The 27837-nt window shown below is 40.4% G+C and overlaps 1 protein-coding gene across 1 annotated transcript; it reads right to left on the bottom strand.

Moving 5' to 3' along the window:
* Positions 1 to 378: 378 nt before the first annotated feature.
* cecr2 (CECR2 histone acetyl-lysine reader) lies at positions 379 to 27809 on the bottom strand. Its single transcript, XM_087798265.1, has 19 exons — positions 27491 to 27809; positions 15226 to 15320; positions 13373 to 13556; positions 13158 to 13288; positions 12974 to 13072; positions 12838 to 12899; positions 12588 to 12751; positions 9185 to 9277; positions 8942 to 9095; positions 7151 to 7280; positions 7050 to 7087; positions 6602 to 6693; positions 6393 to 6519; positions 5446 to 5819; positions 5229 to 5360; positions 3927 to 4716; positions 1914 to 3663; positions 1427 to 1495; positions 379 to 1267 (listed from the first exon to the last, which is right to left on the bottom strand). Exons 1-18 carry the CDS (start codon positions 27608 to 27610, stop codon positions 1444 to 1446), a joined length of 4587 nt encoding a protein of 1528 aa, XP_087654391.1. The 5' UTR covers positions 27611 to 27809; the 3' UTR covers positions 379 to 1267; positions 1427 to 1443.
* Positions 27810 to 27837: the final 28 nt, after the last annotated feature.

Here is a 27837-nt window from a genome sequence, read left to right as displayed (position 1 = left end):
CACTAAATATGTTTTTTTTGTGTTGCAGTTTTGCATTCCTCAAAGAGTTGTACACTCATTATTGAACATTTGTGTAACCTTAACAGGTATTGGACGATCATCGGCAGAGTCGATGTTCATATTCTTGGTAGGTAATTGAATTATTAGCCCAAAAAAAGCAACAAGTGTCACCATTATTTGGCACCGTAGAGAGGGTTGGGATTCTAAAGTGAAAAAAAAAAAGAAAAGTTGCTTAAGTCACCACGTTGCTAAGAAAATAAAGACTCTTTGATGCTAGCAATTAGCTGGATGAGGTAGATTCACTTTACGAACAGGGCACGCTGGTGCAACACACGCACACACACACACACACAAGAAATAAAGAAAAGTCAACAGTAGTTGATCAAAACCAATATAATGACTCAGCAGAATAACTCACTATTGTAGGATAAAAATGAATACAAACAAAACAAGACTTGACTTGCTTTTAAAAATGGATGCCGTTACAAAAGTCTCGATGAATACCCGTATTTTTATTTTAAATCTACACCCTGAGTGCACTCTTTAAGCAGGAGGTGAAAACTAGCCAGCAGGTTTAAACAGGACAAAAACAGAAAAGAAAGCTGCATCTGTTTGTTACTTTGATAGACATTTAACCAAGTTAAACTAGTCTGGTACATTGATCAAAACCAGACGAAGAGAAAATGCAAGGCCACGTCGTTCCTGGAAGTAGTACATTACAGAATCAGGTAAGACTGATTTCAATGTTGCATGGTGGCCGTCGGGGACAGTTCTCAGAAGGAAGGCAAGTCAGAATTTTCCCCTTTTGAAAAACAAATATTTCCCAGGGTGTTTTTTCCTCCAAATCCTGTGGGTTCAGTGTCATCATCTCATTCATTCATACATTCAAGGAAACCAAGGGAACAAGTCGACCTGGTTTGGGACCGTCTGATAGTACCTGAGTTAAAAGTTCGGAAGAGAAGACATTATTTTACGAGGAATGGTTCTTCCTTCATGGTCAGCAGAATTACAGATCCAGTGAAAAAGGGCCAAGGAAGCAACTGTCCAGTGTTCTTTAAGGCAAACTCCATCCATGTTTGTGGGCTTTAATATTGACTTACTTCAGCCACATGTGGGCATTTAATGCCTGTACGTTTGAAAAGCTTCCTGGTAGGATCACATTCCGGATGTTTACCAAGTTTGAAGCGAAAGCTGGATCCAGTGTGACACGACCAGATGAAGTGTTGAGTTGCAGACATTGTTGAGACGCATGTTTTTCTACAGCGGCCTGGAAAAGATCAGAAAGTCAATTACCAAACATGCTTAATCTTAGTCTTCGCTACCACTTTGAATCCTTGGTCTTATAGTGGCTTTAATTGTTGGAGCATAATCGAACGATACATTTTAATCTTGTATAAAAAGTATATCCAAATATGAATCAGCTCACTCTGCTGACACGCGTCCTCACAATCCCGGTTTGTTGTTGGGTCCTCCTTGAGCCGCCATCATCTGCTGCCTGTGACATTAGGAAAAAAATAAATAAATAAATCGAAGAATCGAGAATCACAGCTGCAAAGATCCACTCTGTTTGACCAAGTCCAGTTTGATCTAATATGTTCAATTCCTCAAATTCATTTTCCAAAAACTGCTGAAAAAAACAAGGACGTTGAAAGAACCAGAGTCTAAACTTCAACCCTAAACTAGTGCTTCTCAAAAAAAGTGTTATGACCCTAGAAAGAAAAAACAATAAAACTTTGTACACCACTGTATAACGTTGTATCTTTTTTCAAGTAAACAAAAAAGCATGAAATATAGTTGAACTTTAGAACTTCTACTCAGTCTTTAACAGAAGATTTAAAGTAAGAATGAATTCAATAAATGGTCGCACAGGTGATGAACCTATAGGCAAAACACATTTGAAGAAGAATTCTTACCCTGGATTCACAAAGTGTTGCGGAGCCAAACCCCTCTGCTCAACTAGCATGCCTTGATAGTGCCCACCGGGCTGCGGGTGCCGGTACATAGTATGGCGGTTCTGCCCTGGCGAGTACGGTAGCTGCTGCGGCCGCTGAAGAGCCTCCATCAAATGTGGGTGTGGCCTTTGGGTGGCATATGGACCAGCGTTGGGGTACCTCTGCGTATTGTAAAGGGTTCCATTGCCAACCCCATGGTGGTGAGAAATCATGTGGGATGCAGGGACACCTCCATGTAGCATTGCGGGGTGGACAGTCCGAGGGTCATACATGAAACCGGGGGGGCGCTGGGGATGCTGGTTGCCATGGTGGCGAGCGGCGGCGTTGTGGCTGTCGAGGTCCAAAAGTTCTTTGGGGCTCTCGGGACGATCAGAGCTGATCTCAGATGGGCTGTGGTGGTTGGCGAGGGAGTTTTTATTGGCACCTCTACCTTCCTCGCCAGACATGGAAGATGGGGACATCAACATAGAGCCATTCAGGGGACCAGATGACCCAAAGCCCTCATGGGTCTGACTACTGCTTTTGCCAGCTGACTGAGTCAAGTATCCTGAGGGGGGTACTGGCTGGCGGTGCTGAAATGGTGGTCGGTGCCAGTTCTGAGGGGGGTAGCCAGGTTTGCCCTGGCTCTGGTTGTTGGTCAATTGCTGCTGGTAATAGTGGTGCTGCTGGAATTGAGGCGAATACATATTATGGTATTGCTGAGGATGCTGCTGGCCTGGCATCGCATACGAGTAAGTGTTCCCGCCTTGCTGCTGGTACAAGGGATTATCCATTGGACCATGGAGGTTGGTCATGGCCGGGTTGTGGAACATTGCTGATTGATGAGTCGGCCTTCCTGCATTCGTTTGACCGTATTGTTGTTGGGAAGGCTTTCCCGCACTGTATGGACTCATAACCCCATTTTCCTTGTCTTGCGGCGTCACAGCAGGGCCTGGCATTGGTACCTGGGCCTCCATACGGGAGCTGCCACTCATCTGTGGGGTTTGATGCCGTCCAACACAATGAACCTGGCCCTTAAGTACGTTATTTGAGGGTCCGAGGGTCAATGGGTTCATCGGATCTGCATCTTGTCTACCAGTCGGTTCACTTGGTTTCTGGTCTCCATGGTCCGCTGGGAACGGCTGAGAGGGAAGTTGTGGTGTAGGGTGACTAGGAGGCAGCGAAGTCAAGGGGGCGGGCTGTGGGTGACCAGGCTGGGGCCCTTGGCTGGCACCTTGTAGCATGCCATGCAAGTAACTGTTCAGTGTAGGCTGTTTGGGAGCACCATCCAGGGAAATATTAGACTGTTGCTGAACTTTTTGTGGGGTGTCTTTTGAAGGACTTGTGTTGGCAGGAACAGTCTGAGATGGATGGTGATCCTCAACGTTATGCTGAGTGGTGTTCATTTGTGAAATGTTCTTTGAGAGTTGCTGAGAAACGAGTGCAGGGCTCTGAATCCTTGTGTGGTCCTGAGTTGTATGAGTGGAATCAGGCCGGCTTGAAAAACTGGAATAGAGGGGGTTTGAAACCGTGATGGCACCATTGTGTGGAAGCGTGGATTCTGCCTGAGTCTCCTGCTTGTGATAATCTTCGGACCCTGACTCGTTCTCTGGAGACCCTCTTATGTGAGGCTGCATTCCCTCTGCTTGGTTGGGAGTCGACACAGTATTCCTGTGTGCAGGATTATCGCTGGAAATACTTTTGGCCCCTCCGTCGTTCTCCAACGTTGTGCCTGTAAAAGCAAAAGTAAAACTTTAGTAAAATTCTAGGCGTTTTGCTTTTAGAGTCAAATAACCAATCATAGCGCTATACTCAACAAATTAGCATGAATTACATCTTATAGCATTTGTTGGTTTGCCTAATTTCTGCTCCAGCAACAAATAAAGCCGTGTCAGTATTATGTTGTACATATTTACCCCCTTTTTTTTTACCCCTGTTAAACATAAATCATTTTACTCTACAAAGAAGACTTGATCTTAAGATTGGTTTACAAACCTTTGGACTGAGTGTCTGACTGTTGGTTTTCGGCTTTACCATCTTCAACGGAATGGACCAGCTGAACCTCTGAGACAGAGGAAGGCTCCTGTGACAAGTGGACCTGGATGCTGCCAATTCTTGATGGGGCTCCTTTCTCGTCGATGAGCTGGCGAGGGTAGCCAGCAGGGGGATTGGCAGGGGCTGACATTTGCTGTAGAGCACGCATCTCTGGGCTTTCCAGCATTGAAGCCAAGGGTGTCCTGCTCTGGCTGGGGTCGGGTTGGATCATAGCTGGCTGTGGCAGCTGTGGTCCCGGTGAGCTGATCACTGTAGACATTTGTAAGTGGGCGGCAGAAGAAGGATGGGGATACCCGTCAGCTTCTGGCCATGGTCTCTGACCCGCTGGTGGTGGAACTCCGCCATAACGGAAGCCATGCTGATTGACTGCATTCGGTTCCTGCATGTGCATTCCTTGAGACCTCTCCTGATGGTTGATGTTAGTCCACATATTTGTCGGGCCCATGCCAGTGGGCCTTAAGCCTGGGTAGTTTTGATGATGAAGTCCCTCTGGTCCTGGAAATCTATTTCCCATTGGGTTAATGTTGCGGTTTTCTAGAGGCTGCTGGGTTGGGTACATGCTGCCTTCTGGAGGGGGTCTTGGTTGGAGAGCCGTTGGTCGGGGCCCAAGAGACGGGCCATGTGTTGGTCCCATGTATGCTGGGTGCTGCTGGTGATGAGCATGCTGCATATGGTTAGGATGAGGGCCCAAAGTATACCGATGGCCTTGATGAGGATCTCCTACCCGATGCTTAACGGAGAACAAAAAACATTTTTTAGCATTTGAAATATCATTCGGGCAATAAGTTGGACCACAGGTGGACACTAGAGTCGCTGAAAGTGATGTGTTGATGAAGATAGTGAAGACTTTATCACTTCATTTTGAAAGGCCACTAGATGGATATTTATTTATATAGATTAAAATGTTTTGTCTCTTCTATCTACCAATTCAATGAAACCTGGAATAATGTTTAAACATAGAGAGCCATCTAGTGGCCAAAATTAAGACTCTGTATCATGATATAATGTCTTCACTATACAGCGTATTCACAAGGACTCATCAACCCATCACTGGTTGCTGAACACATCCAAACCAAACAGTAGAAAGGATAATTAACTGGATATTGAGCTTCTACACCACATACTGCAAGAGTCATAGCAATGAAAAAAACACTCATGAACAAAAACACTACTACATCCTTGACAAAGCTGTTAACCAGATAATGGTAGCTTAGTGGGTTAAGTATGAAAGAGCGGTCATACCTGCATGCTGAAATTTTGTTGCATGTGGTTAAAGTGAGGGTTTCCATGCCTTGGCATGTGACCGGGATAAGAGAAACGAGGATCCATGGCCATTCCATGGCTGTACATATGAGAACCAGGTGGACCATGAGGCTGGAAATAAAAAAAAATCAAGTACATATGAATTAAAATAAGAATGACTCCAAAATACAATATTTATAAAACTCTAGTCACTTACCCGTTGTCCGGGGTACATTGGCCTCATATGACCTTGCATGTGGTGCTGACCTGGAGGAAGACTATGAGGATGAACAGGACCGTTGGGCCAGTGCGTGTGAGGAGGTTGGTGCATCAACCTGCTGCGTTCGTTCTCTAAAGGTGCACCACTTTTGTCCATTTGAAGAAGTCGTTTGCGCTGGACCTGCTCAGTGGCCTTGATGAGACTTTCGGGACCTGAATGTTTACTACCGCGGTTGCGCTTTTTTTCTTTCCGCTCTTTGTCTTCTTTGCTGATGTGGAATTCCTCGTCTGTATCCACCTCCTCCGCCGGCAGGTGTTTCAACAGTGCGCGGCCGAAACAGCGGTCCAGGGACAACGCCATTGTGGTGTACTCTGGTTAAACACAAACGCCATTCGTTATTGGACGCGAGAAATGAGTCAACATTATCCATAAATACATTTCCAATTCCACACTTCTCCCCCACCCTCTCTAAAACAAAAGCCCTGAAATGCTAAACTAGCCATGTGGTCAATAACATACACCAACACTTTTGTTCTGCTCTCCGGCCAATACCGAGCGACTGATCAGGTCAGAGGGTCGAGGTAAAGCCCTGCGTCTCCAACTCCCCTCCTTCTGCCGCTAATGCTGGTCCACCTAGGGCCCCCTTCCCCAATCACATCCCCCGTCCCTGGGGAAAGTATTCAGATGAATGGATGGCTCCAGACAGGAGGCTTTAGTAGCTGGAATGTTTCTCTGGCACTGCAGGGCTCAGATCCCCCTGAGCAGTGGAGCACAGCTCAATCACTCCCCATTAATCACTGTCAAAACTGCCTTTGCCCGGCCCCAGCACAACACTTAGCCCCGGCCTCTCGTCGTTTTGGAGTCTCCCTTTCACAAATGCATACACACCATTTTATTCACACAAGTCATGGCATCGGCACTTGAAGACTTGACGGTTTGCTCACCACTGTCTTCTCCGTTGTATTCGGAGCAGTTTTCAAACATCAGCTTGACATCAGCAATGAACTCCTCCTTAGCGACGTAGTCTCCATCATTGAGCTTCTTCTCAATAGTAGACAGGTCCATGGGTGTCTGAGAAGCGGAGGATAAAACTGATTATTGCAAACCTGAGCGCATTGTTAACAAATACATCTGATATTTGTTGCCATTGTACCTGAATGATTTCGTGATAGTTGGGAGCATAGGATTCATCCACCGGCTCCAAGAACGGCCAGGCATCCTTGTGTGCTTTTAAAGTCTCAAGCACTGAACAGGAAGGTGAACATATTATTAATAAAATACCATAAAGCAGAGATGTCAAACGCAATCACACAAGTTGCAGGCTCAATTAATTTTTATCATCTTTGAGTTTGTCCTCCTACACCAAACAAAATCATTCCCTTCAATATCAGTTTTACTTTTACTCGTTGAAATGCATTATCTCTGTCCCTTATTTTAAACACCGGCATCCTAATAGGTAACCACCATGTACATTAATCTACTCGGATCTTAACAAAACTGTCTGGCGGGCCAAATAAAATGACTTGGCGGGCCCGATTTGGCCCCGAGGCCATTAGTTTGTGCCATAAAGACTCAGAATAAACCTAACATGAAGCAAATACCTTTGTACAACGCCGTGTAGTCATCGTCGATTTCATAGCTGAAACGTTGAAGAACAAAGTTAGACTGAGAACATCCGATACTTTGATATTAGGTTGCTTACTATTGTTTATTCTTCCGTCTTCTCTGGACCGGTGAGGATGGATCTAGATTTAAAAGTTCAGGTGGAAGCTCTTTTCCTTGAGAAACCAACCAAGCCTTTTCCTCGCGCATCCTGCGTCTGTTCGCTCGTTCTGAAAGAGTAAGATGAACACATTTTAAATGCCTTTTCATCCTCCTTGGTGTCTATATTTGTATTTATTGTATTAATTTCTAGCAGATCAAAAGACTGTAATTAATTTTCTTATTTTTCTTATTTTTTACCGAAAAAAATGTAAGTCAACAGTTATTATTAATCAATTAATTATCCATCTGTCAAATGTTAATGTCATATCAGTTCTCTCTAGTTTCTCTCTGAAACTGACGCAATGTTGGCCTTTGAAGAAGTCTTTTTGCTACAATGTGCAAAAAGAAAGTCCACGGTTCTTGAAGGGGGAAGCAGGGTCTCAGAAGGTTCAAGAAATACATAATAGCCGTTTCTCCACTTGAGCAAAATCATTTAGGATTGATAGCCGTCTTAAGTTGTCATTATTTAATGAGGCCAGAACCAGGAGGAAAAGGGAATAGTCCATCACTCCTCTTGTCATAGGTCGAGTTGATCAAAAGCGGAGAACAGAGCCGAGCTTGTATGTAGCACTTCTTTATCTTTTAACATGAAAGGCGACGGGCCTTGTCACCCCTCCTGCTGTGTGGATTAAAGATGTTTGAGTTTTTCCACATATGCATTCTGCACAGGGCCGACCAGGTCTGCTTCATCTATAATACATTAATAAAGATCCTTCACAGGAGCACAATCAGCAGTTCATTAACCCTTGACACATGACATCAGAGGAAAGTAGGAGAAGAGAAGTCTCTGTGTACTATACATAAATCACACGTCTTCTGGCGCTTCTGGCTGTGTGAAGCTGAACTTAAGTAATGCGGCAGTTAATGCTGAAGCGTGGAGGGCCCCCGTCCATGTTTGGAATAAAGTTGGTAATAAAAGAAAGACGCCCCACTGGAGAGGGCCTTCGTTTATGGCAGGGGTTCCATTCTGAAAAACTATTAGATAAAATAAAATATTAGACTGTTGCTGAACTTTTTGTGGGGTGTCTTTTGAAGGACTTGTGTTGGCAGGAAAAGTCTGAGATGGATGGTGATCCTCAACGTTATGCTGAGTGGTGTTCATTTGTGAAATGTTCTTTGAGAGTTGCTGGTTTGCTGGGTTCCATTCTGAAAAAACTCTGCCATGTGGTAAACATTTAATTTTTCACTCGTTTAATCCAACATTTATTTTAGCTCATATAACCAACCATTGCTCTCAAGAACTCTCTCAGTATCCGTGACCTGATCAGCTACAATAACGCTTTGTCACTGCTGTCAATCACTTTTGAATTTAGAATTTAAATACAGTATTGTATTAAATGATCAGCTGACACTAAAAAGAGCAGTTCATAGAAAGGCGCAGTGGGAGCGGTATGTTTTGTTGACACCATAAGTAAGGTAGGTGTGGTAATTAATCATTTCTTTGCTTGTTCTTAAGTTAATCTGCTTTTTAAACATAGTACTACTTTGAGAAGTGTTTCTGTTTCTCATGGAACCACGATGTGACGAGACCACAGTAATTCCAACTGAGAGTTGCTGCTGTTAAAACTTGAATGAAACTAAGATTCTACTATTACATTGCAGAATTCTCAAATTCACCGTCTTATTTTTATTTTCCTTAACTGGGTCCCCGAGGTAGCAACTCCTTGCTTCTGCAAACCCAATCTACCTGTACATACAACGGTAACCTGACCAATCATTGTTGACATACCCTCCACCGCTTTGATCTTTTCCATCTTCTCCCTCTGTTGTTCCTCCTGCTGAAGTCTCTCTTCCTCTTTTCGCTGCTCTGCCAGCAGAAGCTGCCTTTCCACTTCAACGTCATCTTTTTTCTTCTCCGCCTCCGTTAGATCTTTCAAGTTGTCCTTCAGGGAAAGGAATGAAAAGAATTGTGAGGAATTGTGCTTCAGTAAAAAATGCTAAATTTTAAACAGAATTGATTGAATAATCTCACCTTGTCTTCCTCTTTATTTGTGTTTTTGGCCCCAAACCACTGTGACACGCGAACTGGTTTCGGCTGCAATAGTTTTTGTTTCAACTCCTGCTCCTGAAACAAAGAAAAGATCTGATTCAGAGATGAAAAAGCATTACGAGGTCACAGGTTCTATCCCTTGTAATATACGATTCCTTCACATATTCTAGAGGAGGCTTTGGGAGCTGTGCTCTTCAACAATTCCATTTTTTGGTCATACATCTGGTTACACCCTGGTTTCTTAGTTCTTGTTTTTATTTTCTATTTACTTCTTTGGACTACTTTAAGAATATAAGTGTATCCGGAGGGTTCCAAATCAAGACAAAAACATTTTGAACGGTTTGAGTAGGGGGGTTAAAAACAAGCATATCTGCAGAACTCTCTGTGACGGAACTGGTTGCAATATTGTCAATCTTGAAAGGCTTTATCTTAATTATTTGTGGGTTTCTTTCCTTCAACATCAGTTTCACTCTCACTTGAAGTCTATGATGATAGAAGAAATCCATCATCTCTGTTCCCTAAATTGTCTTTATCACTGGCATATGTACAGGTCACTACATAAAAATGTATCTACTTTCATTTAAGGCCACATATAAAAAAGACTGGGCAGGCCACGAGTTTGGGTAAGGTTTCGCGAAGAGACTTCTTTGGCTCTGGAAATAAACTAGCAATGTACATTTCATCATCAGATGTGATGGCAGTGATGAAAAAATATGTCATAACTTAAAAACATCTTGATGAAACTAGAAAAGGTTCAAAGAAGCTAATAGTTTAGAACACTCCTGGATGTAAAAGATGAAAATAAATTATTAATTTTAAACACTGAAAAAGAAATGGTATTCAAGAGATGCGAGAGTTTACTCAATTATAGTCCCAGAAAGCCTTGTCTGTGTAACCTAGACATGTTGATCAGGAGGGCTGGCTGTTGCAGAGAGATCCCTGGACAAACTACTGTCCATCATGGATGATGACAGTCATCCTCTGAACACTGTCATCAGTGAGCAGAGAAGCAGATGGAGCACGAATGCTCCTCCCCAGATGCAACACTAATAGACTCAAGGACTCATTCATTCCTCATGTTAGAGTGAAAAGATGATTATATTCTGTGTTAATCTTTGTATCCCTTGTGTTATTTTTCTTTGATCTATGTTCCTTATACTTGGATTTTTGTCATTTGTCTTTTTACTGCATTTTGTTCTTGTTGTTTTTATGACTCTATCGTCTATGTTGCTGTGAGCTGGAAAACAATTCCCCAAAGGAGATCTCCAGAGGGATCTATCTATCCATCTAGAGAAGATGAAGAACCCCTAAAGTGAACACGCAGAAAAGTGAAGAGTCCTGCAGCCCATCAGAGCTGTCACTCAGGTTCTCTCAAGCCAAGATTCCACTCACTTAACCCTCAGTAGCCTTGGAGAGCTGATCTCAGTACATGTAATCAGACACTCCTATTATTTATCTTTTATCAAAGATTTGCTTTTTAACATTCAGCAAAAAAAATGTTAATCCATTTTGTTAACATGAAAACGAATAACTTCAGGTGTAAACGAAGAACAAAATACAGCTCAAAGCTGACGTGGTATTTAGCGACTGCTTAGTAAAGCTTCCGTATCAACGCAATGAAAGTTTAAGATGTTAACGACAAAGAGACGAGACGGCTTCCTCAGAGGAGCAGAAGATGGGATGAAGGACAGGATCATCTACTGGCAGCTGAAAGTGAATGACCTCTGCTGACATCAAACTGCCAGTAACATTCGAAACCTCACAGCTGATGGTGATGGAGGAAAAGCAAGGGGGGTTTCCATAGCAACAGCAATTGGCTGCTGTACATGACATATACGATGAATAGACCTGTTAAAACGTGGAACTCTTTCTTCAATGAGCAATATCTTGAATGTACAAAAATGGAAAAATGTTTTCTAATTAAATATGGTTTATCACTGAATATAATAAGATTGTAGATTACCTTTTTTATAATGTATATATTTTAATAGCCACACTTAAACCACACCACATTTTTGATGATTGATACCAAAAATGGCACCGATTCTGACATGAACACAGACTTTGGCCTCTATAGGCCTGGCCCCCATTTTCCCTGAATAAAAATGATTATTTAATTAAGATTAGGACAAATACCAACATTAGACTCATTCATTGCCATAGTTAATCTAGCAAACACACAATTAAATTACATTGAAATGTAATTATTAAATAAAATAAAAATAAAATTGATAACCCACAAGAAATGTGCTACAATTAAAAAAAAAAAATTGTACTTCTATTTATAAGAAAATAAACTGCTTAAAAAAGGTTTTCTGACAGTCCTTAATCAGCTTTAAAACACTTGTATTATTTCAGAAAAAGGCACAAGGTATCAGAGGCCAATGCTTGAAATTATCTAAATAAAGTTAATGTTTATGGAAAAAGTAGAAATTCGGGGGAACAAATTTGTCAGAAGGCTTTAAACATGAATCAAAAGATTCCGTTGCAGCCGGAGTCTTCCCCTAACAGTGCTGGGACTACAAGGGAGTATTTATGGAACCTGAATACTGCATCCACTTCCCCAGTTGAAGACCTCATCCAGTGGCTATCAGCAGTGTATAGGGTGAGGTCTACTTGGCAGGGAGGTCATCATTACCAATAGACCACAAAGTAGTGGCTTAAATGCCCAGAGAAGAGGGTCTACCTTGACCAGGGTTCCAACATCCTAAGGCAAGTGAAATTCAAGTTGTTTTTTTTAATGCCATTTGAAATGAAATGCAAGACCTACTCGACCATCAACCAAATTAAAATATTAAAAACCTGACAATAATTACATAGATTAGGGAGAACTCTATCCAAATGTTTATTTTAACATATAATAAACATGTATTTTTAGTGAACTGAAAAACTATATTTGTTGATCATGCTAATTGAAGAAGATACCAGTACAAAATACATGCGTTTCCTACATTAAAACAAAGATACTAGATATTTTCAGATTTGAAACTAACATAAAATCTTGCTTATTATGTGTCCACAATGTTAAGACTTTTGTAAATGGACTTTTTAAGGATCCGCCTTGAATACCATTTGCCCACTCCATGTTTGTCGTGCACTTATGGGTGAGTCGTTTATCCTGTGATCCTCACTAGAGCAGACAGAAGAGGCTTGTTTCTTAGAATCCTTTTAACTGCTTGAGGCTGAATTAACAAACTCAGTTTCAGCATTGGAGGCAAGCACCAACCAGTTCTCCCTCATTCCTCCCTGGTGATATGCCCCTTACAAAAAAAAAAGAAAGCATTTCCTGACAAGCTCCATTAGAGGCTCATTACAGTTATAAACGTCGCCTGGAATGATTACGGGCACCGTGAAGATCATGTTATGACAACTTTCAGTGTCTAACCTTATGTTCAATCATGCTGCTGATCTCGGGGAGAAAGTTTTGGCTTATGACACGATAAAGGTGACGATCCTGAGGAGACGTTTTGTCCTTAATGCTTTCAGCCAAACCAAACCACTGCTCCTCCGTCTCACACACAAGAGACCAGGTGCCTCGTTCACAGCGTGCTGGAAGAGATAAAAGACACAACATCAGCTTACTCTATGGAAGCTCTCGACAGCAAACAACACCATGTTGATGTTGGCGATGTTACCTCTAGGAAGAGGGAAATCCTCTTCTTCATTTTCCGACCTCTCGCCGCTCTCCACCTCACTGCTACATGGATAAAATAGACTTGATTATTAGACCATGAACTCAAAATAATGACAGAAACTAGAGACTAAAGTTACCTGGATTGGGAGTCCTCAAATCTTCTTTTCTTAAACGGCATTTCGCCCTTATTTGCGTCTAAGAAAGTTTGATCAGTGGATTCATCCAGAGAGAGAGGGCTGTGAACAACCAAAGTAGTCATTTTACTTTTGCTCGTGTTGTTGTTAACACATGGTGTTCTAGCATTTAGTCCTCATGGTTTACCTCAAGTCCTCTGGTTGTTCTTTGCTAAGCGGCTCCTCTTTGTACATCCGAGTGCCATAAAAATACCAGTAGAGGGCTCCATTTCCATCCTGTCCCAGTGGTTCGACTCTCAGACTGTCAGCATCAAGGCCCTAGAGACATTTACAGTAAAAAGTTTATAGGAGTAAAAGTATATTTTTAAACAGCCTGACTATCATCTACAGCTGTGCGTTTACCTTCAGCAGGTCAAAGACATCAGCAGCATCCAAGCGGTAGTCACATAGTCGGTGTATCAATTCCACCTGAGTGCGAGGGGGGAGATTCTCAAAGGGCTCCTCACGAAGTGGGTTGGGTTTCCCCTCTTCCAGTTCCCATCTGTAGCTGATGATGTCATCCAGGTACCGGCTGAATGCTTGAGGCCTGAGGTTCACAAGGAAGATGCACATCATTGTACAGAATAAAACAATACATGAATACATTTTATTTGTGGTTTTTAAAAAGTTCTTTTTTTGTTCATCAAATTTCCATTTCAAATCTTGGAAACAAAACATTTGTCTGCAAAGATGCTCTACTGATGCTGATGATAAATGAAAATGTAATTATTTAATTATTTATTTATTGCAATGACTATGTATTTAGCACAGACAATCAAAAAACACTTTGTGCTGTGTTTATCTTAATTATCTGTGTTTTCCCTCCTATATTCAACACTCAATCAAATTATTTTTCTTTCAATTATTTATACAATAAGTGGAAGTCTTTGTCATTTTTAACATTGATGATCTATGTTGCCTACATTAAACATTGACATCTTTATACGTCCCAATATCAAAATGAACATTAAGTTACTTTGATTTGAGTCGACCATCCATGGGGCGTACAATGACTTGTCAAGCTGGATTTGGCCCAAGATCATGAGTTTAACAATAATCCTGTCAGTGAAGGCTCCATTCATACAGGTCGTGGTTATCCAAGTGGTTTAAAGGCGAGTCAAGAATCATCCTTTTTCAGCCGAGATTTTCGTTGTTAAAAGTCTCTTCGGTTCATCCAAAGTTAATATAGTTCAGCGAAGCCAGCAAGCAACACATATTAATGATGTTCTTCAACGTGAAATAACACGTTTATCCCACAAATAATTGCCCTGAGAAACCAAATAGTCATAGTCCACTGTGTTCTGTCAGTCCTGATCAATTCAACCAACTCAGTTGAAAATAGCCCTTTAAAAGCCAACAAGCGTTTCCATATTGACCAGCACACTTTTGTCTTTTATAGCAGTGGAAACAGAAGTTCAAAAAAAGCACGGTCACTGATGAGGTTGTGGACCACAAGCTGAATAAAACCCCTTCATTCAAGTGAGATTGTCTTCGCTGCGCGGTGTGGGATCTGGTCAATAAATGTTGGTTCCGGTTGAGATCCAGATAATTACTCGGTACCTTTGAGTTCCAGTTTAGCTGGAACGGCTCAGGGCAGGGGTGAGCATCATGCTCCAGCGCAGAGAAAAATGGCTTATCTTGAAAGAGCAGTGTGCACTTTCCACACAGCTGTAGGCTTCTTCCTCCTGATTACCCACTCCTCTCCTTTGTGGATGAAAAGGGCAGCTCTGTGAAAAGCCAGAGCTGAGCAACCACCCCCAGGACGCCAGCGCCTGTCCAGTCCAATGAACAAGGTTGTCCTCCTGTGGGCTGCCGGCCAGGTCCCAAACTGTAGCACCCCAGCCTCCTTGTCTAACACTTCACTGACACTAGCACATGCTCGGTACGACCGCGAGTAAAGAAGATGTAACAGCAGGGGGAAGTGTCAGAAAGAGACACTCTCTTGCTTACTTCCCTTTGAAAGAGATACAAGTTTTGAAGATTTCCTCACAGAGTTGAGAACTGGTGACCAAACTCTTAGTTACCGTAATAGTCAGCTGACTCACTTCCTCTGAGGAGTCTGTTGTGAAGTCAGTAACTGTTGAAAATATGACTCAAGAGCCTTTGGTCCAATACTGAATATATAAAGAAAACTGTGTATCTCACTTGTTTACTTATATTTGATCCGTGGACTAAACTTGGAATATTCATTACAAATGTTGGGATTAAAAACTCACGTTATGTCTGTTCGTTGGTAGCATCCTTGCAACAAACAAGCTATCAGGTCCCCAAGAAAGTCCAAGTCCTGCTCCGAGATGGCGCTCTCCAACTCCTGGTAACAGAAATATAAATAAAATGTGTTAGTAGTACTCGAAATAAATGTATGAAACTCAATCTCAAAAGGGCTGAAATTAGCCTGAAAGACTTGAATAAACAAATCGGGTAGTTACAGAAAGTCGATATCAGTTTTACTACTGTATGTATTATTATGCCATCCATGATCTCTGTTCATTATCTCATCTTAATCAATGACATATTCATAATTCACCAGTCATGAGTTAAACACATGTGCTTTAAAACTAACGTTGAGATACTAAAAATAGACAAAGGTATGCAACCTTTTAACTGCTATGCATTTAATTGTATTTAAATTTTTAGCATATAAATGGGTCAATAGGTATAATTATGCATTGATGACATGCAATCTTATTTGTTAGCCTTAAACATTTACAGTTAAACTAAGCGCATGTATAAGAAAATGTCACCAAACGTTCATAATGGCTAAAGTAAAAGCAGATTACACATGTGTGTTGTTCCCCGAGGAAATAGTTGACTTTTTTTTAAGTTACAACAAAGGCGCTTAAATAAATATAGTTCCTCGGACAAGATGTGTTGAAAGTGTTGATTCAATATTGTTTTAAGGTTTACATTCATTGAAGGCAAATGTTGGTCAAACAGCAACAGGTCAGAGTTAACTCCTGAGCTCCCTGGTTCAATTGCTGGTGAGTAAATTGACTATGTTTGACATGATCCAAAACCAATAATGCTAATTCTTGTATTTCAGACAAAAAAAAGGGTCATCTCTGTGTTCTCTTTTTGTTATTCAGATTATTTTGTGAATAGTGTGCATCAAAGGGTAAATAAAATGATGTGTATTTTTGCAAAACTGGCAAAAAAAGGTGGGTAAGTCCGATTGACCAATCCTGGGGAGGTGGAACCCTGGTTCAAGTTCACCAATGACCCCTCTCTTGCCTGGCATTGTGTCGCAGCCATTGAGGTTTTATGAAGCAGCAGAGTCTGAAACTAGCAAGGAGAAACGACAAACAGCAGGTGGCTGGAACCACAACACAGCCATGCTCCCCCTCCTCTCCTACGCTGACCGACTTTTAAGCCCAACTCCTCACAAAGCTCACAGCAGAACCCTGGAAAGGAGCAGGCCAGAGGGAGGAAACCACGGAGATGGTATAAATGCAAATGCAGAATGCTTCATCAGCCAAGTGTCAATTTAACATAAAGCCTCTCATTTGCAGGATGCTAAGCAGCCTCCTTTTGGATGAAGCCAACGGAGCTCAACCTTTAGAGAAAGGGAACAGCAGATGACCACTCCTTTCTTTCTAGGCCTTTGCTGTTCAACCAAAATTGATCCAAATCTTGCATTGTGTCCAGGAGACATTCTTATTTCCCTTAACAACTGTACAAATGGTTCTAAATGGCCTCAAGGATAAACAGCCTAACACTCCTTCCACTTGCAAATTGAACCAAGACCCAAAAGTCAAGGCCTTACCTATAATTATTTAGAGAAGGCAAGTGAACAATGGAATAGAAGGCACGCACTCTGACACAAAAGGCAAAGATGTGTCAGCTGAGGATAATGCATTTCTGGGAGATACAAAGTCAAGCAGAACATGACGGTATATGCATAGTGTTCTAAAAACGATAGATCAAATAAAGAGGCAGACATGTACACAAGATGAAACCTAATGCTTTAAGACCCAGTAAAGTAAGGAACAGACCAGACATTCCCATAGGGCTGATGAGTCAGATTCCACGACAAACACATGACTCACGCAAGGGATCTCGGCTTATAAGATCTGTGTGTGTTTGCAAGGTTATAAGCAAAAATCCACATCCAGTCATTGTTCACCATCTACTCGGGATTGTGTGACGTGTACTAACATTTTTTGCGGTGAAAAGGCGTCTTCGCTTCTAGCATTTATACGCGATATAAAAAAATACACCAGTAATCATGTCACAACCATTGCTACACAGGAAGGAAAAATAACGAAGCAAGAATAAAAATCTTTTCTTCCCGTTTTCTATGATGAGTGGCTTTATTTTAAATTGGAGATATTATTTTACGGGGATCTTAACCACCCAACTTTGCCTGGGCGACACACCAAGTCATCACATGACCACCTAACAGCTCTTACACCTCAAGGAAATTCTTCCTTATCCAAGTGTATTGAGAAGCCATTTCTTCAGAAATCAGAAAGGTATAATCTCCGATGCTTCTTGAATTATTCCAGTTTTCTCTTGTGAAATCACGGTGTTATTGGTCCGACCGGTTCTTAGAACTACTGAGCGACACACTTCACCTCCCAGTTATCTCCAAAGCAACAACCAGGCCAGGGTGAGCCCGTCTATCAGACGCCGAGTGCACTTTGATCACAGTTCTACAAAGCCGAGAGCAGAGCGAAGGCCGGAGGAGTGGACAGTTGTGCACGACAAGCAACACTGAAGTGCTGAGCGGAACAGCGCTTGGATTAACGCCACACTGTTGCACCTTTGAAAGGCCACTCGGCGTCTCAAAATACTAGAGGAGAGGGGAATTAATGTTCTGTGGCTAACTGTTCTCCGGCCTTGAGCCAGCCAATCCCTCAGCGGTCTGATGCTAACAAACACCCGGCGTGACGAGGGGACACCGGTGCAGCTGGCGGCAGCATTTGTTGGGCAGTAAAAAAAAAAAGAATTATCTGACAGGAAAAGCAATTAAAAACTCTTTGACAAACTTCCACTGAACTTCACAGAATATTTATTAGACAAGGCAGCAAACAAAGGAGTTCAGTACTTTGACTCTTAAAAATAAATGATTAATAGAGCATCGAGATAAGAGAGCTGATAGGTGATAAGCAATGACTATTTTTAATCGAGCAAAGCTAATGCATTTCTGCAGTTTTTCGAAGTTTTTAACAAGTCTTTTGCAAAATCTAATTCGCTGAGTTGAGTTTTTGTCTTTGGTTTCTGGGTATATTAGGATAGTGTGAAAAACTAAAAGGATTTTAACCTATAAAGTTGTATTTAAGGATGTGTAATTTTTCACTACGAGGAATTAACAGTTCTTCACATCTTCTTTAAGGCTCAAAAGCTTATTTTTCCTCAACACCCCCTATTTTTCAACCTTACTCATGTAATCCTTCTCTTTAGTAGGTTTGTAACTGCGGTACACAACATTTGAGTCAGATAGAAGTCACATGGCTCAACCAACAGCCACAAAAGCCCTTTTGGCTTCTTGGTAGTTTTACCTGTATCTGGAAGTGTATGGCACACGCTTGGTTAAAAAAGCCATTCAGTTCGGGATTTTGTCAGAACTTTAATGTATCAAAATAGTTTTTTCTCTCAAGTCATACTCAAATATAAATTATGTTTTCCAATCAATGGTCAAATAAAGTCTGCTGTGGTTTTTCGGGTATAAAGGTGTGAGTTTATCAAGCTCATTCACTGTGTTTATATGTACATGTCCACGTTAACATTAGTCAAACCCTTGCCTCGCTATCAGATGGGGTCATCTAAAGTCAATCCATCATTTGCTGTCACTACTTCTGGGTTGAAAACAGGTCAGCAACTGCAAACCAATTAATCTCAATTAGATGATCCTTCACAGCCAAAAAAAAGTCCTTGTATGACAGCAACAAAATACATCCATTGTGACTTTCTTTGAATAACCTTCTCCTGAAAAAGGGTTTAAATTTAAAGTTTAAAAAGATTTAAATCATAATAAATACACGTGGGTTTTTATCTGATGACCAATAGCTCATTTTAGAGATCACCTTATCTTATCTTGTGATCTTAGTAATAATAGGTAGGGTTATCAAGATACAAACATGTTCAACTCAATACTAATATTCAGGAAAATATTCAATACTGGATCCAATTTTCTATACCACAGGGATGAAAAATGTTATCAAGTATCATACCCAAATACTATATATATTTATATATATATATTTTTTTTTTAAATAAAAGCATTTGAGTATTAGTAGGTAATATGCCAAATTGGGTTTTAAGTGGCCATCTGTTTATTTGTGGTTAAAAAAAAGTATGTTGACACACAAACACAGATTAAGGAGTACTACAATAAGTGTGTTTTGGGTGTGACTTTCCTCCTAGTCTGAAGCAAAAGAGTCGTAATTATGTGTGATGCCCACAAATAAAAACTCATTAACAAAGTTTCAAATGTTATTAATACAGTTGTAAAGTGTATTGAAGTCCCAAAAATCTTAGAATTTCTGGTAGTATTCTTATTATAATAACAACTCATAATGCTAGTGAACAACCCCCAGTTAGTTAAAACTTAAAATACATTAAAACATAATGATTTTACCAATAATCGTATGTATCAAAATGTACGATAAGTAGCCCCCCCAACGAAGAAAAACTCCTGGCTAATATTTCTCTCACGCAACAGACACTGCCAAATGCTCCACTGGGATCCAGCAGTAGTAGTTGGTAGACAACAGGGATAGCTGGGGGGGAGGGACGGTTGAAGAAGCTGCGCCTGATTGTTGTGTAAAAGTCTTACTCAGTTTCTCCTTTCTTATGCCATCCTCCCCCACCTCCAGCTCACACATGGGTCCTCCAGGAACAGTCATCTGACAACACCCTCCACCCACCACATACAACCAACCTCCTGCCCCATGATAAACATGCACACGCAGCCCCATTACCACAGGAAAACATCTACCGCTTACATCCTGAGGATGTCGGTGTGATGATCGGAGGAATGCACATAAATAAAAAAGAACTGAATCCTCTTGATTACCTCATTGTGTTTGAGCTCATAAGGTCTCATTCTGGATCATTCAAACAGTTTACTTCCTCCACGTCTTCTTAAAGAAGATATCTTAATAAAAAAAAAAATATTCAGCTATATAGAAAACAAATAATTAAAGCAAGTTATAGTCTACATCTTGTTGCAGTGCTTCTCAATATCTCCTTTTTATGCCGACATTACAATATATGGATCCTCTGTCATCTCTTACTCTTTTTAATGTACATTGAACGTGCAGGTCTTCAATAACCTTTATTCCAAATGAATAGCCTTCGTTGGCACCTTATCCAATATGGCAACACATTGACAGGATTTGGGCTTTTGGCCAAAAGTGTTACCTCAGCTACAAACAGATAAGTAGATAACTCGGCGACACAGACCGCAAATAGATAAGCTTTTACAAGTAAGGAGCCTTTTTTAACCCCTTGAACATTTATTTTTGTGCCAAGGTCAACTCAGCCCAACCAGGTACGAAGATGCAGAATGTCAGACATTTCTGAGTGATGTCAAATTTGATGACAAACAAAAGTAAAGCACTATATTCAGTATGCATTTTTACATTACTGGAAATGTCATGCACTGAATACTGAGAACAACATGTTTTTCTTGTAAAGAACAATGACATGTGTGTTGTCGACGTTGCAAGCAGACCCTTATAATCCTTTAAAATGCGTTAATGGATTGGTAGTCAGTCACCTTTAAATCCAACATTCATCACAAGTCTGGAGGTGGAAAAAGTGTGAAGTCTTGTCACATCATGTTCTTTGATGACGGACCATGTGTCAAAGCCCGGCTGTCCTCAAACAAGAGTAGAACAGCCCTTAGGCTTTTAGAAATCAGTTAAGATCGCATAACAGCAGAGTGCTACAACAATTCATCAATTGTGAGTTGTTTTCCGTTACAATTGGTGAAATACAGACCTGTGTCAACGGTCTCAAACCCCCAGAAAACTGTTGGCTATGTCCGTCTATCTGATCGGAGATAGACAACAACCACCACTTTATATTTCTTCAAATTATTAAATTACAGCTTTTTTAATTTTATGGATGAGTCTGTTTATCCGTTTGTCGGGTTGACCATTCTACTAAAAAAAAAAGGTTGGGCATCATTTCTAGATTTTGGATTACCAGGACACCACAGTGGCTACTAAATATCTTATTCAGCAGAAAATGAGAATAAAATGGATGCTAAAAACACCTTTTTACTTACTCTAATATGGCAGTAATCTTTACGAAGTATGATTCTAAAAAAAAGTCATGGTCTGTTCCGTCTCTCCACTGTTATCAGAGTGAAATTATCACGTGACTAGTCAAGTTTTCATCATTTCATTGCCCTTTTGGATGAAGTGAGCCTCATTATTGTACCATCATATCGACACATTCTGCCTGTAACTCCAACAAGACTCGGAACATTCTGAAAATTATCTCAACCCTTAGTTGAGATGAGGGGGATGTGTGAACTTTGAACTCTGGGGTAACACTATCCCTTGAAGTTTAGTTTTTTCTCTGGTGAGTGCCATTTTCCAACTTTTACCAAATTACATATGCTAATGAGGGACAAAACAGCCCCATTTTCTAAAATTCATGTAAATGTGGAATATTATGCAATAGGTACATACCATTCATAGGATCTGCATGGTAATGTCATTCATTATATTAGAAAAAAATATTGTGTGATAATAAATATAGTAACTTAATCACTATCCATGAATGGTAGAACACAATGGCGGGTTGTTACTAGTTTCCGACACCAGATCCGCCCTTTTGAAATGGAAATTGTCAGCTCCATTGTAGTAACATCTTAATTCTTGTGACAAAAACAAATGTTCAACTGAGGCCATCAGCAATAGAGATCAAATCTGATTCCAACCGTCACATTGATATGACTTTCAGTGGCGAACACAGCTTCAAACTCTTTGGCGTAGGACTGGAGACAGAGAAGTGGAGACCATGTGGAGATCAACAATGGGTCTCGCTGAAACAAACCCCTGTGAACGTGCCCCTCTGACTCCCTTCTGTGCACACTCCCCGTGTGGATCTGATGCATGTACTGCTACATTACTTGTCAATCACAACGGGGGGAGGGGGTTCCGAGCCTCCCGCAGAACCCCCCGCGCTGACCAACAAGATGGCTTGTAAAAAACAAAAAGGTTATTGATTGATTATGGGGTAATAACTGGTCGGACAGCATCTTGTTTCAAAGCTCAGGGATGAAGGAAAAGTGTCCGAGGTTTGAGAGTGACATGGTTTAATGGCAGCCGAGCTGGTGAGGTGGACACCGAGGGCTGAAAATGTATAATGAATGAGTCAACATTGCAGGCTTGAATAGATTGTATGCTTTTGTGACCAACTCTTAAGATACACTAGGAAATAATTTAAAGAAGATTAGTGTTTGCGGCCATTGGTAAGAAGTTTGTTGTTGTTAGGACAAAGCTTCTGTTCTTTGTTCTCACCCCATTACTTCCATCTGCCATCAAAACAACAGACACAACAAGCACACAGACAGCTTGCACTCACTTATCGGCTCTAATAGGATGAATCAAAAAAAGATACACACAAGTCTATGAAAACACAGTAACCCCCCCCCCCCCTAATGAAATAGGCCAGCACCCAACAGAAGCGGGGAGCCTCCACCCGGCAGGGAAAGGGAAAAGAAAGAACCATCTGGGGTTTAGTCATGGTGATACCAGCGGGCAGGGGCTGAAAGAGGGGATGAATGACGAGGGCCTGCTGATGGGTGGTAGAAGAAGGAATGATATTCAGTATGAAGTTTTGGACAAGATGAGTTGGGGAGCTGGATGTGGGACCAATAATCATACAAAGAAAATACAAGTAAACAATTTACATTGAGATTAATAATTGACTATAATTGTCTTGAAGAATGTATTGATAACATAGAGGCAAGTGTAATAGAGCACACATGTAATATGTAAACAACGTTTAATTTACAGGACAGTTACTGGCAAATACAATTTGGGATTAAGATCAGGACTCTAACATCCCCACAGGGCACATTTTTCCACTCACAACTTAACACTGGCTTCTTGTTATGACGGTATTAATGTAAAACAATTATGAATACAAAAGGAAGAAATTTTCCATTATACAGCTGTGAAATATATACTTTTTCTATTAAAAAACATATGCATCAGTAATAAAGTTGTACGACTTTTATGTGATAACGTGCCTGTTGTGCTTAAACGCTCAAATATAATTTAAGAAATACTGTATCTACTATAAAACCTTCTATATATGTAAAAAACATAAATCACAACCGAAAAAAGCTAGAGACATACTTAAGCGACAGCCAAGTTGAAAAATCTGTATCTGGTCTAAACTTTTCTGCAGCCTGAAGATTGTTAACATGCCACATAATAAACAATGCCAAACATTTCTAAAAGTGGTTAAGATAGTGATGATATGAATGTTTCTACGCGGACAGTGGATAATTTGCAATATTTGAGAATCATCCACCTATAACTGTCAAACACAAGGAAGTACAGAGAGTTCTCAAAACAGCCAGGGGAACTGCCAACTCAGCTTGGTGTACACAAGAGAAAACAGAAAACAATCTGGTTCCGCGAATGATGATTAGAGGAAGTACTTTATGAGTGACGGCAGAATGTTTGTCACTTTCCATGTTGAACTGGTATATCGGGTGGTGCCAGTATCAACACATGAAAATAATCTGCATGGTAGAATAACCTGGAATACAATGTTCCTGTATAAACAATACCAAGGAAATATAAATTAAAAATTGAAATGACTTTATCTTGCTTCTTTCATACTAGATCCATTTAGCACATTTGGTCTAATGGCTAAAAGGAGGGTACCACTGTAATCATACTTATAAGGCAGATCAATTGAGGTAATCCTCTGGCACTTTAAGGTGTCTTTGCAATTATTATCAAAAATAAATGAATGACCCCAAACTTGACCTCAGATAAGAAAGGGGAGCCCATATCTTCCTAGGAAAAACTTGGGATCTGTCAATAAAGTCTAAACAGTTTTTGACAGAAGTCGAAGTCGGACTCTGTTAAAAGGTTCAAATTGAGCCTGGCCAACAAAAAATGTTTGAAGTTTGGATCAATGAAATTAGTAGGGTTGAGGCAAGGTCATGGGAAAGTTAAGTTCCAAGTTTTCAGAAGTCTTTCATAACTGCATGGCTCATGAGCATAAAGTTGTTAAATTTTGTAGCAAAATTATTTTCTTTGAGTAAGACACTCATTTTCCCCTCCATTGACCACCTCTAATACTGACCAATGCAAATAATAAACTCAAAAAGATGAACTTTATTTGTATTTACCAGAGGTTTGTGTCTGTATTTGACCATGATTCAAATCGTTAATACTGTAGCTTGATACGTTCCTGCTAATCTTTGTTAGGATTAGCAGTAGAGTTTTACAGATGTGATATACATAGTAAAACTGCACCAAATACCTTGTCAGCTATCATATACGGTCACCCACATTAACAAAACTCAAAGACAAAGAGGGTTTTAAGCAAAAATGTAATATGACCCAAGAAGTTTTTCTCATACTTCGACATTCTGGAGAAATGTTTGCAAAATAAACCACATCAAGAGACAATTTGTATGCAGGACATCAGACCCATCATCGAGATCAAGGTGACCAATAGAAGACACACAATTAAGACGTGAACCCAAACCTGCTACAAACTTTACTGCATGTACCAGGGAAATGTCACCTTTTAAACGCTAACTTACACGACTGCATTTCTAACTCAATCAACACCTACATGCATTCAGGTAAATTTGGTGACTGTAAATTCTGTCAGTTCCATAACAATCACTGAAGAGATATTTTGGGATACACACCCGGTGGATTTAGAATGATACCATTATAAATGTTAAGCTATTAGGCTTTACTTCCTGGTTAGTACTGTGTGAGATAAATCAAACGTGTGAAACAAACATGTGCTTTGTGTAATTTACTAAATGGATATTAACGAGGGTCTTTTACAATAATATCAAGACCGGTGAAAAAGAAATCCTCTGAGAAAACACACAAGTTAATACAATACTTCATCCATACGTATACACAGGGGTTTTAACTCACGGTGGAGTTAAATCAATTTACAACAACTTTTCAATTATGTCCAACAACAGCCATTTCCACAGCTGTGACACAAAAACAGTTACTTTCACACAGTTGAAAAAGAGTTAAACCTTCACAGCAACTGACTTGTTGCACCCGAAGTTAGCAAAGCTAAATAAGAGCAATGGCATCACATTGATGTCATCCGATAATTTCGTAATTAAAATGTTCGGTACTACTTAGTTAGTGGTTAAGCAAATTCTACTTTGGAAACGATGCTCAAACCAGCTCATCCTGTTGCTGGTATTTGGCATCCAGCATGACAAACACGACCAAAGGTAAACGGCAAAGAAAACAACTCCAGATCGTCGGGATGTTTTTGTTGAGCGTCTACCAAGATGAGTAATTGAGTTTCGATCATTAAATATAAAGAAAAAAAAACTTCACACCAGGAGAGCCATGTTTAAAGCAGTTGTACGATTATTTTGCAGCCAAGTTTGGTTGTTGATAAACCTACAAATAAAACAGAACCAATTGTGAAATGTTGGATCCATTAGTTAGTAACCTATATTTATATTTAGGCAATCCAACACATGCATAAACACGCCACATACAACATTTGCACACATAAAAGGGTTTTTGTCTTTATGTGCAAAAATTTTGTATGTGGTGTGTAGTTTATGTGTAACTTCGTTTTATATGTTTTACTAAAGACGCTAAAACAGTGGTGGGAGCATTGCATCGATTTCTTCTTTTGACAATGATAATGTTGGACAGATTGAATGACCAGTTGACCAGTTAAACACTGGGAATGTTTAAGGAAATCGGGGACCACAAAAACAGGGTGAAAATATTGTAGAAACAAAGAAGAATCAGGAATATATCCTGCCGACATGTGATGATAAAGAAACATTAGTGATCAGGTAAAAGAACCGATAGTATAATGGCTCAATAAATCTTACTACACACCAATCCTTTGAAATATACCACTCAATAATGTAATGTTCAAATGAACCAAAATGATAATATTGACCATAAATTAACGACGGCAGCAACTCAGCAGCTGCTTCCGACTTGAAATAAAAACCACATATTATCACGTCAGTGACTGCCGAACAGAAGGTTAAGCGCCAACACAGTGAGTTACGGCCTACAACACTTGTGTAAAGGGCTGAGGTGTCATACTATATATGCAATACATCACTCAACACCCTCTTTAAAGGGGGTGTCCACTCAAGCAATACACTTTCAGCGTTTCACCCTGCTATAGATTAAGTACAAATGGATTTGATGGGAACGATCTTAAGATAAATACTGAAATGAATGCTGTCCAAGATTAAAAAAGTGTATTTAAAGAAATGTGTTTACCACCTGGCTTCACACATTGGATAACAACAAAGCAGTGCAGCATTTGTTTCATACTTGAAGGGGGGTGGGGATGAATGAGATATACCCTCAAAGAAGGATAAGCTAGTATGGTGAGGACTCAACACATCCAGTTAGTCCAAAAAAAACAACCAGGACGAAGTTATATTTACACAAACCTAACAACTCCAGTATATAGTGCACATGTTGTTTAACAAACTTATCCAAGTGGTCGAGTTCTCCCAGCGCTTAATCGGTAAATGGTGTCATTTTAGATTACTATAAAAAGAGGTCAAGTTAAGTTTTAAGAACATTATAATCAATATGACAAATCGTTGTTGTGACTTTAAGAAGGACTTCGGGGAACAATGCATCGCATCTGCGTCCCTATGGCTACCCAAGCCAGATGGCTTCCGAATACGAAACAATAAACGCGACAGAAGAAGCCCCTGAACTTAAATTTAAAACGTGTACATCAGAGAAACATGTCAGAAATGATGGGTTCACTCCAAACAAAAATAACTTACAAAATTTACTTTAAAATGGTTCAGAATGTAAACGCATATCAACGGCATGCTGCCTTTTTAAAACCAGATAAATATTACAAGTTAAAAGAAAGGTATTAGAAAAGGCTCATTTATTCTGTAATATTATATAGTTTTTGTTTCAAAAGTTACACAATGTGGTTGTGTAGCAACACGTACGCCACTACGAACGCTTTATGTGACGTCAACATCAACAACATAACATGTAGTGGAAAACGAATAATACATTTAAATCGATGTTATTTGATTTCTAGCGTGTTAAATTGTTGAGATATGAAAGCCAGTGAGACAGTTCTTTATTTACATTGATAAATATGATCATTTCCCTAGCATGGGTGAAACGGTTGACAAGTAGAAGCTAAGCTGGTTAACGACGTAACTCCTGACTATATGGACCATAAACACACAAAAAGTTGACTCAAACAACTTTTGTTTTTGGTCGCAGGTGAGGCTGGTGCCAATGGTATTTGTTCAAAAGTGTCATTTACCTCTATTTCAAAGTCAGGAAGACGGAAGGCAGTCCTGAAGAGCGAGCAGAAGTGGGCTATGGCGGGGACTTCCCACCAAGACTGGACCTCTACCACAGAAACTCTACATCCCTGGGACATTTTCACGCTGCTGGGACGGTTTGAAGTGTATTTCTCACATTAGCAAGTAGTCCCCCTGGCGTCAGGTAGTATCCGTGTGGAGTTAAACACAGTTTAAAGACACGAGAAAAGTTTCCAGTTTCCCGTGAACTGCTGCCATCGCGACTCGGCGCTACAATCTGTTTCAATCAGTCTCGCCGGATCTGAACAGATGGGAAGGAACGTTCCACTTTATCTCAACCGGGGGG

This window comes from Callionymus lyra, chromosome 8 (genome assembly GCF_982586985.1).
Source record: "Callionymus lyra chromosome 8, fCalLyr1.hap1.1, whole genome shotgun sequence".
Classification (NCBI taxonomy): domain Eukaryota; kingdom Metazoa; phylum Chordata; class Actinopteri; order Syngnathiformes; family Callionymidae; genus Callionymus; species Callionymus lyra.
This window is presented reverse-complemented; position numbering and strand designations above follow the sequence as displayed.

What these genes read in the sequence shown, in the direction of transcription:
- cecr2 (XM_087798265.1), bottom strand. Translation starts at nt 27,610, where the DNA reads ATGTCCCAGGGATGTAGAGTTTCTGTGGTAGAGGTCCAGTCTTGGTGG. An exon ending in TTTGAGGACTCCCAATCCAG is followed by an intron (nt 12,900 to 12,973) that starts GTAACTTTAGTC and finishes TTATCCATGTAG; the next exon opens with CAGTGAGGTGGAGAGCGGCG. An exon ending in AGACGGAAGAATAAACAATA is followed by an intron (nt 7,088 to 7,150) that starts GTAAGCAACCTA and finishes TCAACGTTTCAG; the next exon opens with CTATGAAATCGACGATGACT.